Here is a 19170-nt window from a genome sequence, read left to right on the forward strand (position 1 = left end):
ACAAATAAGTCACTCTTGCACCTCAGAAATATTCAGGACAAATCAAATCGAAAAGGCCAACTCAGAGAGGCCAGACACGAGTACGAGAGCTGACAACTTACAACATTTTATCTGCTGTAATGTTTTGACAGGATCTTACCAAAGCGTCGAAGACCAGAGTATCAAAGGTGTCACTGTCTGAGTTTTCCATCATGATGTTGAACAGGGCGTCCAGCGTGTCCTGCAAAAACTGAACACACGGACAAGAAGAAGACGTGTTATTCAAGGAGAGGTGAATGTCAGGCTGAGAGATGTGCAAGTGTGGTACAGGTATCAGGGGGGCTATAAGGAGACATGAAATTATGGCTAATATTGTCAATGCTGTTTTGAAGGTTAAATGCTGTTAAAATACCTATTTAAAACAAGTTATGTCTAATTTTATCAACCTCACGTGTGATACTCAAACTTCATCTAATGCACTGTAGCATCCTCCGATACATGGGTCGACCAAACTCCTATATTCTGAATACTTAGAATACTTTTCCACCAAATTGCATTGATCTGTATATGTTGTACATTCATTTGTGTAATTAGAGAAGGAAAAGTTGCGTATACACTCACCAGAAGAGTGTGCTTTTTTTTTTTTCCTTCACTAATTCTGTGCAATTCAATGCTAAAATTGCATGATGAAGTATTGCAATGTAGTCCTTTTATTTATTTATGCAGTTTTAAGAAACTGTATTTTGAATACCACCAGATGAAAGAGAGAGAGAAGAGAATACATATTTTCGGTGTAATCACACATGTATTTAGTTACCATATTTTTCGTACTATAAAGCGCACTTAAAATCCTTTTATTTTTTTCAAAAATCAACAGTGCGCTTTATAATCCAGTGCGCCTTATGTATTAATTCTGGTTGTGCTTACTGACCTCGAACTGATTTTATGTGGTACACGGCGATCAAAAATCTGTCAAAATGTTTTAGTACGACTTTGGTAAACTACGAGGCCACACCGCTTGATGGATTGTCAGAGCATTACGGCTGCTGTAGTCAGGAGCCTCGCAGAGTAAAGTGTGAAGTATAGTTCTGACCTTAATGAAATCCTACAGAGAAAATATGTCCATTTTTACATACAGTCTATGGGTATGACGTGCAGATTTAGTCCGATAGAAGCTGATTGCATCAGAGCTGTTTTTTCAGTGCTTATAGTTTATGCAAATTAACCACATGGTTTTAACTTTTGTGTCTGTAAAACATAGATAAATGTGCGCAAAGCTGCTTTAAACTCAGTGTAAATTTGAGTCGTCCACCCACATTCACATTCATAATACATCTTCACCAAGACAGGGAGGCAACGCCGGCCAAATTATGCCACGATCTGCCAATGGGACTGTTTATGTCTGGACTAAGGGATCAGTCTCAAGTGTCGTCCGTTTGTTTCGTTTAATGCTCCTTATAATCCTGTGCACCTTATGTATGAAAACAGACGAGAGAATTCAACATTATTGATATTGAACCTTATAATCCGGTGCACCTTATAGTCCAAAAAATACTGCTCTTCCAAACACTGGCTGTGGTCAAGGTTAAGCAAGAAATTAATGTAACGTCAAGAAGAAGCATGGAAACCCAATATAGACAAAAAGCCAAAAAGCTGCCGTACGTCACACTTAACTGGTGTATGACAGATCGCTTTATTTTTGGAGTTTAAACAGCTGACAGCACTGAAATAGTCCAGCGTCACCGGTTCTATTGACGCGTCACAATTCGGCAACGCACGGAGACGGACGTACAATTGTCGCCATTTTTGCTGCAAGAAACCATTTTGAAATAAAGGCATTCAGCTGCTCGTTTTATCCTTTCTATATAAATAAACACAGGTGGGCAGGGGTATTATCACTGGGCCAAAAATACCAACCGTCCCTGTGAGAAACATAAAAAGGTGATTGCACAAACAGACACCCCACAACCTGTCCTGCAGACGGACAGCTGTGAAATCATTTGTGAAATTGGTGCCAAGGATCTGTGGTTTTTAGGGGAAAATGACGGTTTTGTTTGACTGCATTGTTTATGTCACCAGCTGCTGCGAGCCAAAGCTCTCATCAAAGCCCGAGCGCAGGAGAGGTGTTTGTGATGATAGACTAAAAATGTGTAGCATCGAGAGGTGAATGCTAATGCTAATGGTTTATATGGGCCGGAAATATCATGAGGTGCTGAGCAGGAATAAAACAGGACGAAAGAAAAGAAAGAAGGACTAAAAACAGGGATAAAAACAGGACTAAAACAGGGGTAAAGAAGGTCTAAAGAAGGACTAAAGCAGAACTGAAGCAGGACTAAAGTAGGACTAGGAAGCAGAACTAAAGCAGAACTGAAAGTAGGACTAAAGTAGGACTAAAGAAGGACTAAAGAAGGAGTAACGCAGAACTAAAGAAGGACTAAAGAAGGACTAGAGCAGAACTAAAGCAGAACTGAAGCAGGACTAAAGTAGGACTAAAGGAGGACTAAAGAAGGACTAAAGAAGGACTAAAGAAGGAGTAACGCAGAACTAAAGAAGGACTAAAGAAGGACTAAAGTAGGGCTAAAGAAGGACTAGAGCAGAACTAAAGCAGAACTGAAGCAGGACTAAAGTAGGACTAAAGAAGGACTAAACCAGGACTAAAAACAGGACTAAAAACAGGACTACAAACAGGACTAAAAACAGGACTTAAGCAGGACTAAAAACCGGACTAAAAACCGGACTAAAGCACAACTAAAAACAGGAATAAAGAAGGACTAAAGAAGGTCTAAAGAACGACTAAATACAGGATTAAAGCAGGACTAAAAACATGACTAAAGCAGGATTAAAGAAGGATTAAAAACAGGACTAAAGAAGGACTAAACAGGACTAAAAAGGACTAAAAAAGGACTAAAAGGACTAAAAACAGGACTAAAAACAGGACTTAAGCAGGACTAAAAACCGGACTAAAAACCGGACTAAAGCACAACTAAAAACAGGAATAAAGAAGGACTAAAGAAGGACTAAACCAGGACTAAATACAGGATTAAAGCAGGACTAAAAACATGACTAAAGCAGGATTAAAGAAAGGATTAAAAAACAGGACTAAAGAAGGACTAAAAACAGGACTAAAAAACAGGACTAAAAAGGACTAAGCAGACTAAAGCAGAACTAAAGCAGACTAAAGTAGGACTAAAGAAGGACTAAAAACCAGGACTAAAAACAGGACTAAACCAGACTAAAAACAGGACTAAACAGGACTAAAACAGGACTTAAGCAGGACTAAAAACAGGACTAAAACCGGACTAAAAACCGGACTAAAGCACAACTAAAAACAGGAATAAAGAAGGACTAAAGAAGGTCTAAAGAACGACTAAAACAGGATTAAAGCAGACTAAAAAACATGACTAAAGCAGGATTAAAGAAGGATTAAAAACAGGACTAAAGAAGGACTAAAAACAGACTAAAGCAGGACTAAAAAAGGACTAAAACAGGACTAAAAACAGATAAAAACAGGACTTAAGCAGGACTAAAAACCGGACTAAAAACCGGACTAAAGCACAACTAAAAACAGGAATAAAGAAGGACTAAAGAAGGTCTAAAGAACGACTAAATACAGGATTAAAGCAGGACTAAAAACATGACTAAAGCAGGATTAAAGAAGGATTAAAAACAGGACTAAAGAAGGACTAAAAACAGGACTAAAAACAGGACTAAAGAAGGACTAGAGCAGAACTAAAGCAGAACTAAAGCAGGACTAAAGTAGGACTAAAGAAGGACTAAACCAGGACTAAAAACAGGACTAAACCAGGACTAAAAACAGGACTACAAACAGGACTAAAAACAGGACTTAAGCAGGACTAAAAACAGGACTAAAAACCGGACTAAAAACCGGACTAAAGCACAACTAAAAACAGGAATAAAGAAGGACTAAAGAAGGTCTAAAGAACGACTAAATACAGGATTAAAGCAGGACTAAAAACAGACTAAACAGGATTAAAGAAGGACTAAAACAGGACTAAAGAAGGACTAAAAACAGGACTAAAAACAGGACTAAAGAAGGACTAGAGCAGAACTAAAGCAGAACTAAAGCAGGACTAAAGAAGGACTAAACCAGGACTAAAAACAGGACTAAACCAGGACTAAAAACAGGACTACAAACAGGACTAAAAACATGACTAAAGCACATTAAAGAAGGATTAAAAACAGGACTAAAGAAGGACTAAAAAAGGACTAAAAACAGGACTAAAGAAGGACTAAGCAGAACTAAAGCAGAACTAAAACAGGACTAAAGAAGGACTAAACCAGGACTAAAAACAGGACTAAACCAGACTAAAAACAGGACTACAAACAGGACTAAAAACATGACTAAAGCAGGATTAAAGAAGGATTAAAAACAGGACTAAAGAAGGACTAAAAACAGGACTAAAGAAGGACTAGAGCAGAACTAAAGCAGGACTAAAGTAGGACTAAAGAAGGACTAAACCAGGACTAAAAACAGGACTAAACCAGGACTAAAAACAGGACTACAAACAGGACTTAAGCAGGACTAAAAACAGGACTAAAAACCGGACTAAAAACCGGACTAAAGCACAACTAAAAACAGGAATAAAGAAGGACTAAAGAAGGACTAAACCACGACTAAATACAGGATTAAAGCAGGACTAAAAACATGACTAAAGCAGGACTAAAGAAGGATTAAAAACAGGACTAAAGAAGGACTAAAAACAGGACTAAAGGACTAAAGCAGGACTGAACCAGGACTAAAAACAGCACTTAAGCAGGACTAAACCAAGTCTAAACCAGGAGTAAAAATAGATATCGTATCGTCAACAGCCTCTCAATAACATCGTGGAACATCACAATATATCAAGTTTCTTTGCTTAAATTAAAAGTTATGGTGCAGCAATAGCAATAAAAAAAACAGAGAGAACTACATCAACCACGATCCTTTGCTCCGTTTTGGTGCAAACTACATGAAGAAATAACAGTTCTAAGCAATTTTAAATCTTAGTTCTTTGAATTAAATATTGTCTTGACAATTTTAAGAGGAAAAAGTAGCATATTTTTTACTGTTTTGTTCGCCTCCACAAAATATGACAATAAATATCGCACAGTGAGATTTGGATATTGTTACATCCCTAATAATTAAGGAAAACTGTTAAGTACTTGGCCCATTCATGTGCGTCAGTATAGTCATAGTTCTTTGTGTTTTGATCATTTTTAAGATGCTTTTCTGTATTTTATCTAAACAAATGACATTGTTTGCCTCTCTTTACTGTTGACAGGGATCAAATTTGTTAAAAAGGGTCACCAGGGACATTTCTGATATAAACTGAGACAAATCACACGTTACATTGGGCTCAAAATGTTTATATCGTCAGTGGTCATAATGTAATGCTGGATTGTCTTATGTAACTTTTCCAAAACATAAACTGGTTACCTTGACGACCTCTCCGCCCTCCACCTTCATGAGCTGACGCAGGTTCTGCTGCAGGAGGCTCGTGTTGGACCGCCACTTCAGCAAGCCGAGAAGATCCACTAAAAACACAGAAAATACAACCGGTTTTACTACAAATTACACGCGTGGAAATGTATTTAAACGTAGAAATTGAAAAGCATTCGACTGGCTGCAAAAACACATCAAAGTCGGTGTCGTTTTTTTTCTTTTTTGTGTTAAAATATCGTAGCCCCCAAACTACTGTATGATCCTGTAAAGTAGAATTTCAAAATGAGGAGTCGTGTTGTATTTTATTTGTCTGGGGGGAGTTCTTGGCAGGTAGTTATACTGGAAAGAGTTATTGCCGCGCCTTGACCTACTCTACACCCGTCATCCATTACAGTGAATATGCAGAAACCTGTATACATTTACGTCTGACAACTTTGAATTATTGTGATTGAATTCGGTGCGTAAACAAACCAACGATCAAATCAATAAGAAGTAAACAGACAAATGCAAGAGATGTAAAAGAGCGTTTGAGAGGGACATTAACTTGGTAAGTGTTTTTGTCTCAAGAATGCTTTAGGAAATTAGGAAAAATGTAAACAAGCCCTGCATATTTAGGCTGAGTACTTCGCTCAAGAAGGAAAACATGGTCATAATCATCTTATAAATGTTCAGGAAAGCCCAAATTTCATCCCGTTAATGTGATTTTTTTTTGCAGTATCGGCGTTTGTTTTGTTTTAGTATCGATAAGTATCTGATTTGAGAGGTGTGATGACATAATCCCGTATTATTGTTTTAGCTCTTTTAGAGTTCTGTGGTGAAAACAATAGCAGCTCAAACACATTAAAGGTCCTATATTACGCTAAATTAACTCTTGTGAGCTTTAAGTTGTGTTATAATGTTGTTACCTGCTCAAAAACACACCTGGAGTTGTACTTTGTTTCGTTTCATTCACACATCTTTGAGACTATAAGTCACACGTTTTTCATGGTTTGAGTGTTTCCTGCGACTTGTACTCCGGTGCAACTTATATATTAAAATGCTTACACTGATAGTCGCTAGAGGGCGCTCTAGTCTTGTGTGTCAGTATCTGCTGCTCCTATTACTCCTGTACCACTCTCACTTGGCTCTACTGCACATGTCTCCTGCAGAAAGAGCCTCTGTCCTGCTGCAAGTAGTGAAATATGCAGCCGAAAATGGTAATCAAGCAGCAGAAAGAAAGTTTGGAGTGAGCAAGAAACTTATGAGGGACTGGCCGAAAAGCAAGGATGGAAAACACAGCTTCACGGCAAATGGGCGGGAGCAGCCAGCTCAGCATCTGCAGCAATCTTTCTCCTGGAAGTCATTGGATGGATAAACAAAGCCTGCAGACTTCAGTGACACTAGGAAGTGACAAAACCATGCCTCCTAAGCAGTCGGGTCTCCATTCATCTGTGAAAGGCAGAAATCAATTGCCCAGAGTCAACTGTCAGAGTTTCACATGCAGCTAAAACCTGAACATGAACATGTGACTCTTCTGTCTGATCCGACACTGTGAACGACAATTCTCTCCATGTAATTTTATTCTTCTGAAATGTGAAATTGTACTTTGTGTACGCTTGCCTTGCCTTTACCTCCGGAGGTCGAGGAGTTGCTCAGAAATGACACCGAGGATGAAGAATTGAATGTATTTGGTAAAATGGTCACATTTTTCTATAGCGCATTTCCACCTTCAAGGCACTCAAAGCGCTTTACAACAAGGAACCACTGACCCATTCACAAACACATTCACACACAGTGTACGCAGACACTGTGGGCGAGGTGGGTTAAGTGTCTTGCCCGAGGACACGACGACAGCATTCATCTGTGGGAGCTGGAATCACATCAGCCAACCTGTGGGTCAGTGGATCTGACCGCTCAACCTGGGATGTTTATGTCAAGAACTGGATTTGAACCACCAACCTTCAGATCAGTGGGCGAATGCTCTACCAACTGAGCTACTGCCGCCGCTATTTAGTGATTTGGAGTGAGATGGAGAGTTTGTTAAACTTGTTCTGTTGTTTATGTTATAGTTTAATCTGAAGAACTGTTCATATGTGACGTTAACAGTCTGTTGTTATTATTACTGTAACTTGCCTTTCAAGATAAAATGTCGATTCTTGGTCTATATAAATTCCCCCCCAAATTGCATGTTTTTTTCTTTTTCATTACACAGTTTTTGGCTGGTGCACCTTATATTTCAGAGCAACTTACAGTCAGAAAAATACAGTAATACAGGCAGAGCAAAGTTTTCAAAATATCTCAATAGGTTTGGTAAATGTCATTGTCCCATTCTAGAAATTTGCAATCTGCATTTGAGCTAATGTCATACGGTGGAACAATCCCAACAAAGCAATAACATCTCCATGGAAACGAGCAGGTGGTGAATCCCCAACAGAAAAGTTACATAAACACAATGTGAATGAAAGAAAAAACAACTCCAGGCCTGTTTGTGATGAGGAGACAACATTATAACACAGATCAGAAAGTACAGTAACATGAGCCCATTCAGAAAACTTTGACACTCCTCATATGAAAGTAAAATCAACTCAAATATTCCCCCGAAGTCCTGACAGATGTAACCCTGCGTATCTCGGAGATTTGGCCCTCTCTCTCTTTGGCTCAGTGCTCTCGACGCTCGGATGGTTCTGGAGCAGCCAGTGAAGCGTCGTCATGGTGATGGATGCAGATCATCTACGGACCTGACAGCCAATCAGAGGGCGGCCATGTGACTAAAGGACACAGCACCAGGGACTTCCTCCGCTAAGAAAACAAGGATTTGAAACTGTATGACATTTTTTTTTAATGAGATTTGTAAAGGGATTTGTGGTGTGAATGGCTGGGAAAAAAATATCTGTACTCTTTTAAATGAACTCTTTTGAAGGTAATTTTTAAAGGGCCCATATTAATGTATTTTCTGATCTATGTTATAATGTTGTTTCCTCGTAAAAACAGACCTGGAGTCAGAATCCTTCACCAGGTTGGGTACCCGCAAATAGCTGCCAAAACAGGCGGGTTTTATCATTCTGGACTTTTAAGGGCGGTTAGTGATTACACACGGACGGGTCAGGTGAATCAAATGAACGACGAATGGGAGAAAAATACTTGACGCGTGTCCAGGACGTCCTTCGCCCTGAAAACAAGAACCATTTCTTGGTCTTTTCCCGGAACGATGGACCAGGTTGAGAGAGACTTTAGTGTGTTTATTATATAAAACCAGCAAAGGAGGTGATCGGCTCAATAGGTTAAGTTCTGGTTCAGTCCTGGTTCAGTCCTGGTTCAGTTCAGTCCTGGTGTAATCTTGGTTCAGTCCTGGTTAGTCAGGGTTTAGACCTGGTTCAGTCCTGGTGTAGTCCTGGTTAGGTTAGTCCTGGTGTCGTCCTGGTAGTCCTCAGTCAGTCCTGTCAGTCCTCAGTCCTGGTGTAGTCCTACTGTAGTCCTGGTGTCAGTCCTGGTTCAGTCCTGGTGTAGTCCTGGTGTAGTCCTGGTGTAGTCCTGGTGTAGTCCTGGTTCAGTCCTGGTTCAGTCCTGGTGTAGTCCTGGTGTAGTCCTGTTTAGTCCTGGTTCAGTCCTGGTGTTCAGTCCTGGTGTCAGTCCTGGTGTAGTCCTAGTCCTGTAGTCCTGTGTAGTCCTGGTAGTCCTGGTGTAGTCCTGGTGTAGTCCTGTTTAGTCTGGTAGTCCTGGTGTAGTCCTGGTTTAGTCCTGTGTAGTCCTGTAGTCCTGTGTAGTCCTGTGTAGTCCTGGTGTAGTCCTGGTGTAGTCCTGTTAGTCCTGGTTCAGTCCTGGTTGTAGTCCTGGTGTAGTCCTGGTTCAGTCCTGGTGTAGTCCTGGTGTAGTCCTGGTTTAGTCCTGGTTTAGTCCTGGTTTAGTCCTGGTTTAGTCCTGGTTCAGTCCTGGTGTAGTCCTCGGCTCAGTGGTTGCGCCATGTATATATTTATAATCCACTAATGGCACGGCGTAGGTTCAGTCCTGGTATGGTCCTGGTTTAGTCCTGGTTTAGTCCTGGTAGTCCTGGTAGTCCTGGTTTAGTCCTGGTTTAGTCCTGGTTTAGTCCTGGACTAATGGGCTGACCCCGATTTATCACGAGCACATGCGGGTAATGGAAGGAATATTAACGGGTCTGGGCAGGTTCAGATTTAACTTTGATATAATCACGGGTTAATGGGCGGGTGTGGTGCTGTACTGCGCAGGTGCGGGCAGGTGCGGGCAGGTGCGGGCAGGTGCGGGCAGGTGCGGGCAGGTGCGGGCAGGTGCGGGCAGGTGCGGGTCTCCAAAAACGGACCTGTGCAGGACTCTGCCAGGAGTAGTGTTTTCCATTCACCTTTACTAGAATCATTTGGACAATTTCAGCCCTGGAATTGTCCGTTTCTACTGAACAAAAGGTAAAAAGTAGCTGTTAATTTGAAAAATACCACTACATGACATCACAAGGTGGACCAGAACATTTTGAGCTTTGGAAATGTAGACAGACTAATAATAAAGGATTACTCCAACATGCGTGAATGAAACAAAACACAACTCCAGGTCTGTTTGTGAGAAAGTAACAACATTACAACACGACTTAAACCTCACAGGAGTAAATTTTGCGTAACATAAAACCTTTAAAGTTTACGTTTAGTTTTTACTGGTTTGTATTTTGATGTTAATGTCTTTCTTATTCTGTAAAGCACTCTGGTTTACTTTGTTCAGGAACTGTGCTCTGTAATAAACTTGCTTTACATAGCCTCAAGCAAAATAAAATAAACTGAGAAGCTGTATTAGCAAAAGTAGATAATGCCTGCCTCAAACTTTCAGTGGACGACAATAAGTTTTATAAGCTTAAATACCTTTTTTTTCTTATATACATACATATACACTTTTACATTCATACCAAGGTTATTTTCAATTTGTCTCTTGCCAAATGGAGTCTGCATCATCACATATTTGTTCAGAGCTTAAGTTTGTGTTGTTTAAAAGGAAACATATTGTGTAAAATTCACTTTTATGAGCGTCGAACCAAGTTATAATGACGTTCCCTTAAGTTGTATTCCAATTGATTCGGGCATGTTTGAGTAATCCAGTATTGTTCTGCATTTGAGGCTTGAGTGCTCAGAAAAATCATATTCTCACCTACCACCTATCCCCACCCACAGCTCTATGTTTACTTACAATTAGCAGTAAAAAAAATGTTTTTTTTTTACCTTTTCAACAATATTTAATGATAAAAGCAAATAATGTCACTATGAAGAGGTGGGGCCAAGTCAGTTTTAGCATTTTTGAATAGAAAGTTAATGAACCTGTTTCTACTCTTAAAGTCATTTTAGATCAATATTGCGTTGAAACAAACAAAACAAAACAAAAAACAATATGTCTTCTTTAAAGGGCCTATATTACACTATTTTTTGATCAGTGTTATAATGTTGTTTCCCCATCAAAAAAAAAAAAAGTACCTGGAGTTGTGTTTTGCTTCACTCACATGTTTAACACTCAAATCCTGCATATTTAGGCTGAGTTCTTCTCTCAAACAGAAAACACTCTGTTCCACCTTGTGATGTCATGCAGTAATACATAATATGTGCTCCACTGTGTTTTTAAACTCCATACACCTTCACTAGAATCGTTTGGATAATTTCAGTCTTGGAATTGACAATATCTCTTTTAAAAAAAAAAAATTTAAAGTTAGCTGTTAACTTGAAAACCACATCTTCATGACATCACAAAGTGAAACAGAAGATTTTCAGCTTTGGAGATGTAGCCAGACTAATAATAAAGGATTACTGGATTACTCAAACATCCATCCATCTATTTTCTTCTGCTTATCCCCCCTGGGCAGCAGTCCAAGCAGGGACTCCCAGACTTCCTTCACCCCAGACACTTCCTCCAGCTCTTCCGGGGGGGGGGACCCTAAGGCGTTCCCAGGCCAGCCAAGAGACATAGGCTACGTTCAGACTGCAGGGCTTAAAGCTCAATTCCGATTTTTTTGTGAATTCCGATGTTTTTGGTCGTTCACATTTCCAATTAAATGTGACTTGTATGTGATCTCCAGTGTGAACATTAAAGTGTCCCACATGCGCAATGAAGGACACAATGACGTCAACCGCAGCGAGCGTCTCTGTGTTTACGGAAGTTGTCCAAACATGGACGCGAGCATTGAGCACCTGGAGATTTTAAAGTTCTTCTCGTACCGGAGCCAGAACACGAACAACTTACTTGTTTTAAGGAGGAGATTGAGAAGGAGAAGGACGAGGTTTTTGGCCGTGGTGTTTTGTGGGGCAGCGGCAGCGACGTCCGTTGAAAGGAACGTGTGGATGTGGAGACGTAGCCAAGAGTGGTGAGTGGTGATGTGCTTCACTTCAGTGACACGGAGTTCATTAACAATTTTTGCCTACTTCAGTGCAGAATAGTGATGTTTATGGCTTGTTGATAACGTGTGGGTCAGATGAATGCACTTTGGCCGTTCAGACTAAAGTCGCATGTCAAAAAGATCAGATATGTATCGGTTTTAGGAGCACATATCCAAGTGTCCTGGGTCGCATTTGAAAAAATCGGATCTGTGTCGTTCAGACTGTCATTAAAAGATCAGATACAGGTCACATAGGGGCCAATAAATCGGATTTGGGTCACTTCAGGCTGCAGTCTGAACGCAGTCTTAGTCCCTCCAGCATGTCCAGGTTTTTCTTGGGGGCTTCTCTCAGTGGGACATACCCGGAGGAATCCAGGAGGAATCCAGAACAGATGCCCGAGCCACCTCAACTGGCTCCTCTCGACGTGGAGGAGCAGCGACTCTACTCCGAGCTCCTCCCGTGTGACTGAGCTCCTCACCCTATCTCTTAAGGGAGCGTCCAGCCACCCTGCGGAGGAAACTCATTTGGGCCGCTTGTATCCGCGATCTCGTCCTTTCGGTCATCACCCAGAGCTCATGACCATAGGTGAGGGAAGGAACAAATTAAGAGCTTTGCCTTTCAGCTCAGCACAACGGTCCGACACAGCGACCGCATCAATGCCGACGCTGCACCGATCCGCCTGTCAATCTCACGCTCCGTCCTCCCCTCAATCGTGAACAAGACCTTGAGATACTTCAACTTCTCCACTTGAGGGGTCTCCAAACAAACTCAAACATGTCTGAAGGAAACAAAACGCAACTCTGATAGGTTTTTGAAGCCGTAACAACACAACTTAAAGCCCACAAGAGTCAGTTTTGTGTCATACAGGACCTCTAACAAACGCAATCGAAGTAGGTCAAAGCTCTCCTCCCAACATTAGTCTACTCCCGTGCTTACAGGTAAGATTGATTTTTCTTTACTTTATTGAATTGTATTTTAATGGCCAAACTGACACTTAACGTTAATGGTCTACTTTACCCGACAAAAGAAACAGCCCATTATAAAGATTGAATTGGAGATAGGAGGAGGTGGTGAATGACAGAACGCATTAGGTCTAATCAGTGCTGTAGAGTTAACATTACCCCGTAGACGCGAGTGGGAGGGCACACGCCAATGATTCTTAAATGACAAAACCGAGATAATAAGTCTCAAAGGGAACGTTACAGTAAGGAAAGACAGCGCCCTGAAATCTAACCAGCAAAGTCCACATAGTTTGAATACAAGACACCCCCATGTAACAATAAATATTATGTTCAAAAGTTCACTGTCGGCTCATTAGAAAGACTTTGTAAACTCCAATCAACTATTTGGACGTACTGTTTATCAGGGATGGAAAGTAAACTATTATTAGGGATGCACCAAACCGATATTGGTGTCTGATATCAGCGCTGATACTGAAAAATTTGCTGGATCGGTTGCCAAATATCAATTCAGTCAGTGGACATATGAATTGATGTAGTAAGACTATGTCCTGGTCATAATTGGCCTGGAAAGTCTCATAATGTTTGAACTTTTATTTAGACAAATCTGTTCGAGGAGAAATAACAGCTGCATAACACATTCTGGACTCATTTTGTCTTATTTTGTTTTTGTTGAAAGGAAATAAATGCCGTTTTCAGTCTCTCTGCTGGTATCAGGTTAGTAGGTTATCATCAGACGGTTTCACTTTGTGGAAACAGTCTAACGTCGCAGCATTAGGATTCGTTTGCTTGACGGTAGGTGGGAACTTTTATTATTTAACCAATCGCTGATATTTGGTCTGTAATGAAGAAGGGCAATAAAGTCTTTCCCCTTGATAAAATTCACCAAACATTCTCTTTGTTCCAGCTTTAAATCCTCGATCTCGGGAATCGTTGCCAACACAGAATGTCTGTCTTCGTCTACATCCATCTCGACCGTTTTGTTTACTGTTGTGCTGAACCACAAAAGGGACACAGACAGACGCTTGAGTTTGACGTCATGGCTTCACAGCTCTTCTCTGATTGGTCGGTGTGCGGTCTACAACTTCCGGGTTCTTGTAAACCGTCTAGTGTATTCCGATTCCTGACAGAGATTCTTGCTACCGGACTTTTGCACCGCATATGGACTGAACCCAAGACTAAAACAGGACTAAATCATTTTCAGTCCTGGTCTGGTCCCAGTCTCAGTCCTGGACTCAATCTGACTCTGGTTCCGGTCTGGTCCTGGCTTCAGTCCTGGCCTCAGTCCCAGTCTGGTCCCAGTCTCAGTTCTGGTCTCAGTCCTGGTCCTATTCCTGATCTCAGTCCTGATCAGGTCCCAGTCTCAGTTCCGGTCTGGTTCTGATCTGGTCCCGGATCTGTTTTAGTTCTGGTTTAGTCCTGGTTCAGTCCATATGCAGCGCAAAATTCCGACATTGCAGTTTAAGTCACAGAAACGATTATTTTTTATTATTATTATTATTATTTACATTATTCATTTAAACTCTAAAATCGAAAACTGAAAAAAAAACAAAACAAAAAAAATAATCGTTATCTGTTTTTTCATTTTGGTTTTGGAGAAAATAATGAAGACCATTGTTGTTTTTTCGTTTTCTTATTTTTGGTTTTATTTTGAAAAACAAATAAACAAATGATATACGGATTTGGCCAATCCACAGATCTGACCTGCAACTTGGCCTTAGTTTGGTCTCCATGGTGATAGAAAGATTTAATGCCATACTGCGAAACATTCCAGACAAACCATTAACGTCTCCATGTAGAAAAGCATTTCACGGACCCTCCGCCGAAAAAGTTACACAGTGCTCCTTTCAGTACAATTTATACAAGTAGAACTGATGTCTTCCTTTCTGTGTAGGTCAACTTTTTTATTTCTATTATTAAACAGTGTCTCAAGGTACAAGGAGACTTCTGCAATATTTACGATGTATTCTTAAGGCAACACTTTTCGGGCTTTCCTTTTTGGCACACGGCAAAAACAGCGGTGTAAATTATCCAGTGGACCTTGAGTTAGGGTGAAAAGCTGTTTCAAAATGAATGAGGAGACTGTTTGTGGAGGTGGAAGTTCACATTGTTCATGCTGGTAAAATGCGGCGAGTCTAACCTGGTATTTAGTCAATTCGTCTCTGGGGGCACATACAAGTCAGTGCTGTTATTATCCAATTACTCTGTGGATTAGAAATGTGGAAGAGTAGAATTATTAAAGGAGACATACGACGCTATTTTCCGATCTATGTTATAATATCGTTTCCTCGTCATAAACGGACCTGGAGTTGTGTTTTGTTTCATTCGCGCACAAATCCTGCATATTTTGTTCTATTTGAGTTCTTCTCTCAAAACAAAAACATTCCAAATCTACAATACTATAAAAAAATTACGAGCTGCAATAAATAAACAGCAGAACGAAACAGAGTCAGTGAAGCGATTTATCCAACTTTTATGGCTTTAAGGTGCGTTGCGTAACTTTTTTGGTGGAGGGTTTGACAATTGCGTTGTCTGGAATGTTTCACAGTGTGGCTTTAAACATTTCTATCATCGTGGAGACCAAACCAGACCAAGTTACAGGCAAGTTCTGTGGAGAGGCGACCCTGCTCATAGTCAGAAAGCATGTTTTTCTAGGTATTTTTGAGCTAAAAAAAAAAAAAAACATCTGTAATTGAATAAATGTAATGTAAAACTGTTTAATGTCATATGGTGGGACATTCCTGGCAGAGCAATGACATCTCCATAGAAACAAGCAGGTGACGGACACCCAGCAAAAAAATGACACAATGCACCGTAAAAACTTTTTGTATTAAGGTTTTGTGTCTGTGTCACAAAAGCACATGACCTGTTGTTTATGCCGCCAGACTGGAGGTCAAACTATCCATCTGGACCAACGTGGTGCAGTATTTGTGTGCGATAAAATAAGAAGGACGCGCTGTGTGATCCTCACTTTCACTGGTATGGAATCCCCCTCGGTCCTCACTTTTGCCGGCACAGAATCCCACCCGCCCTGGTCCTCACTTTCACCGGCACGGAATCCCGCCCACCCTGGTCCCCACATTTACTAGCATGGAATCCCGCCCGCCGCAGTTCTCACTTTCACCGGCACAGAATCCTGCCCACTTTCACTGCCACACTTTCGCTTCCTGCCCCGGTTTTCACTTTCGGCCACAGATCCCGCCCACCCTGGTCCTCACTTACAGACACAGAATCCCGCCCGCCACAATCTTCACTTTCACCGGCACAGAATCCCACACACCCTGGTCCTCACCTTCACAGCACAGAATCCCGCCCACCCAGTCCTCACTTTCACCGGCACGGAATACCACCAGTCCTCACTTTCCTCACTTTCACTGGTCACTGGCACAGAATCCCACCCTGGTCCTCACTTTCGCTCGCCGGCACAGAATCCCACCTTCCCCGGTCCTCACTTTCACCGGCACGGAATCCCGCCCGCCCTGGTCCCCACTTTTACTAGCATGGAATCCCGCCCACCCTGGTCCCCACTTTTACTAGCATGGAATCCCGCCCACCCCAGTCCTCACGTTCGCCAGCACAGAATCCTGCCCACTCCTGTCCCGGTCCTCACTTTAGCCGGCACGGAATACCGCCAAGTCCTCACTTTCGCTGGCACAGAATCCTGCCCCGGTTCTCACTTTCGCCAGTTCAGAATCCTGCCCACACCCTGGTCCTCACCTTCACCAGCACGGAATCCCGCCCGCACTGGTCCTCACTTTTACCAACCCCCCCAAATTTCCATCGCCTGGAGTAGCTACGGTTCAGATTTTGACCCCCATTCTACTTCCCGTGGCTGTTATCAGGAACAGATGTAATGTCTTGGTGATCGACAAAGATCTCACGCATCCCGCTACAAAATATTTATAAACCTCTAACTCCTTGTAACATTTCAGTTCTCGGTTGGCGTGGGACGATGTAGAATGAATTAAGAAGTTATAAATATCTGGATATTGGAGGTTGGGCACAGAGCGAGCGCTGATTAGACTGAGAAAGCGTCCATCGGAATTGGACAGGGACCTATTCCATAACCCAGGAGGATGACTTCGGCTTTATATCTTTCTAATGACGGCGGATCTAATGAGCTGGCAGTTTTGGACAGTTTTATGTTGTTTGCGATGTTTTAGTAACTCTTCCGGATCAACCCCAACCTCGACCTCCAGTGTGGCCGCCAAAACGTAACTAAAAGTTCCCAGTAATGCAAATAAAACGTACACACAAAAAATCCTGACCTCAAAAAAGACAGTTCCCGCGTTCATATATTATATAGCTGTAAGTGGGACATAGTAATTATCGTGACAAGCCTAGAAGTGGCCAATTTTCACTACCGACATGCCCGGCAGAGTCGCCCCGTCCTGGTAATTTCCATGGACTTAATCAGAATAAAAACATTAGAGAATATAATACACTCTTTATTCAAACGGGCCGACGCTTTGGGCCAGTAAAACAATTCATTTCAATTCAAATTCAAGGTTAGCCCGCAGTCGTGACACTTCTTTGCTCTCCTCCCAACGGTGTCCAGAAAAGGAGAAAAAAAGAAGTTAAAGGAGGACTAGTTTAATTAAATCAGTGTGGACTTGGCATACAGATTCTGAAGCAGTCAGTAAATCCAAATATCCTCTTTTTGTATTTTCGCTTTAGTCTCTTGTGATGTCTGTGTTAGGTGTGGGTTTTGCGTCGGATGCCCTTCCTGTTGGATGTATGCAAATATAAAATCCATTTGCATTTAAAGCTACCACTTGTAAATCCAACTTCACTAGAATCATTTGGATAATTTCACCTCTGAAATGACTACTAAATAAAAGTTAAAATGTAGCTGTTAACCTGAAAACTACCACTTACTTAGAACCACATCACAAGGTGGAAGAGAGTATTTTAAGATTTGGAAATAAAGGATTCCTCAAACATGAGCGTACGAAACAAAAATACACAACTCAGGTTAGGCCTGTAACAATAATCAGTAAATCGATTAATCGTCCGATAACTTTTAACAAGCTCGATAACTTTTCCAGCCACGATAAATTCTAATTGCAGCTTGTTTGTTTTCCTCGCTCTTGTCTCAGGTGCGTTGTGTAACTTTTTTGGTGGAGGGTTTGACAATTGCGTTGTCTGGAATGTTTCACAGTGTGGCTTTAAACATTTCTATCATCATGGAGACCAAACCAGACCAAGTTACAGGCAAGTTCTGTGGAGAGGCGACCCTGCTCATAGTCAGAAAGCATGTTTTTCTAGGTATTTTTGAGCTAAAAAAAAACATCTGTAATTGAATAAATGTAATGTAAAACTGTTTAATGTCATATGGTGGGACATTCCTGGCAGAGCAATGACATCTCCATAGAAACAAGCAGGTGACGGACACCCAGCAAAAAAATTACATAATGACTAATCTGACTTGTTGTCAGAGAGTGACAGAAGCCTTCTAACATTCAGTCTCTTTGAGAGCGAGCGAGAAAGTGATAACTTTTCCAGCCACGATAAATTCTAATTGCAGCTTGTTTGTTTTCCTCGCTCTTTCTCGCTCGCTCTCAAAGAGACTGAATGTTAGAAGGCTTCTGTCGCTCTCTGACAACAAGTCACGATGCCGAATCAACACTGGTGAGCGGGACGCGTCTTAGCAGCCACATGAGTTAAATACAGCGAGCAAAACGCAAACGACAAGAAGAAATGTCTCAAACCCCAACAGCAGATATAAACCCAAACCCGAGCGACACAACTAGCCTAGCGCCCGGGAGAACCCGAACCTGAAAATCGAACCGACACGATACAGACAGGACAGTGGCTCCCTCATAGTGGAATATCATCCTGTGTCGCGGGTTAATATAAATATTTAAATGTCCAAAATGCCGAATCTCACAGCAGCAGCCCCAGAGAGAGTGACCACTATACACCAATGTAAGACAATGACTAAAATCACTTTTAAAGGTTGTATGGAGGATTTTTGTTTGTTTCAAATTGTCATCAAAAGTTTAAAATACCATTAGAGAGACGCAGCAGCCTTGTAATTACGATGACCCCCCAAAAAAATAAATAAATAAAAAGAAAATCTATCAACTGTGGATGTAGTGAGGCCAGATAAACATCAGCCAATAGAAAACGAGGCTGCCTCTTTATCTATTGGCTGTTAGGTCGTCAATCAAACTCCCTACGTTTCTAGTGTAACTGACTCGTCGGAGCGCGGGGATTACGTGGTTTATGCAGCGGTTCTTAGAGGCTTTTTCAAACTGTCGCTTCCTCACAAATCGCACAAAGTTTGTTGCGATGTCGGACGAGAACCCATGACCGGTTCGCCGCCAAAGAAAGTCCGTTTTTGAAGTCGCCGAAAGAAGAAGAGAAGTGGAAAAGGAGCGAAGACAAACTGAGGTGATTCTTGGAGATTCCTTCCAGCGACGGCGCGAATGAAGCAGACGAAGAGTCT

General features: G+C 41.5%; 1 protein-coding gene across 1 annotated transcript in view; it reads right to left on the minus strand.

Annotated features, from left to right (window-relative positions):
- Nucleotides 1-19170, minus strand: part of dock1 (dedicator of cytokinesis 1) — a 708121-nt gene that overhangs the window by 512729 nt on the left and 176222 nt on the right. The window contains exons 19-20 of the mRNA XM_055150424.1: nucleotides 5417-5514; nucleotides 140-229 (exon numbers count right to left, since the gene is read on the minus strand). Of these exons, the coding sequence (XP_055006399.1) occupies nucleotides 140-229; nucleotides 5417-5514 (188 nt within the window). The remainder of the gene's footprint in view (nucleotides 1-139; nucleotides 230-5416; nucleotides 5515-19170) is intronic.

The sequence above is a fragment of the Boleophthalmus pectinirostris genome, unplaced genomic scaffold, assembly GCF_026225935.1.
Source record: "Boleophthalmus pectinirostris isolate CB_2022bp ecotype Guang Dong unplaced genomic scaffold, ASM2622593v1 HiC_scaffold_14, whole genome shotgun sequence".
NCBI classification, from domain to species: domain Eukaryota; kingdom Metazoa; phylum Chordata; class Actinopteri; order Gobiiformes; family Gobiidae; genus Boleophthalmus; species Boleophthalmus pectinirostris.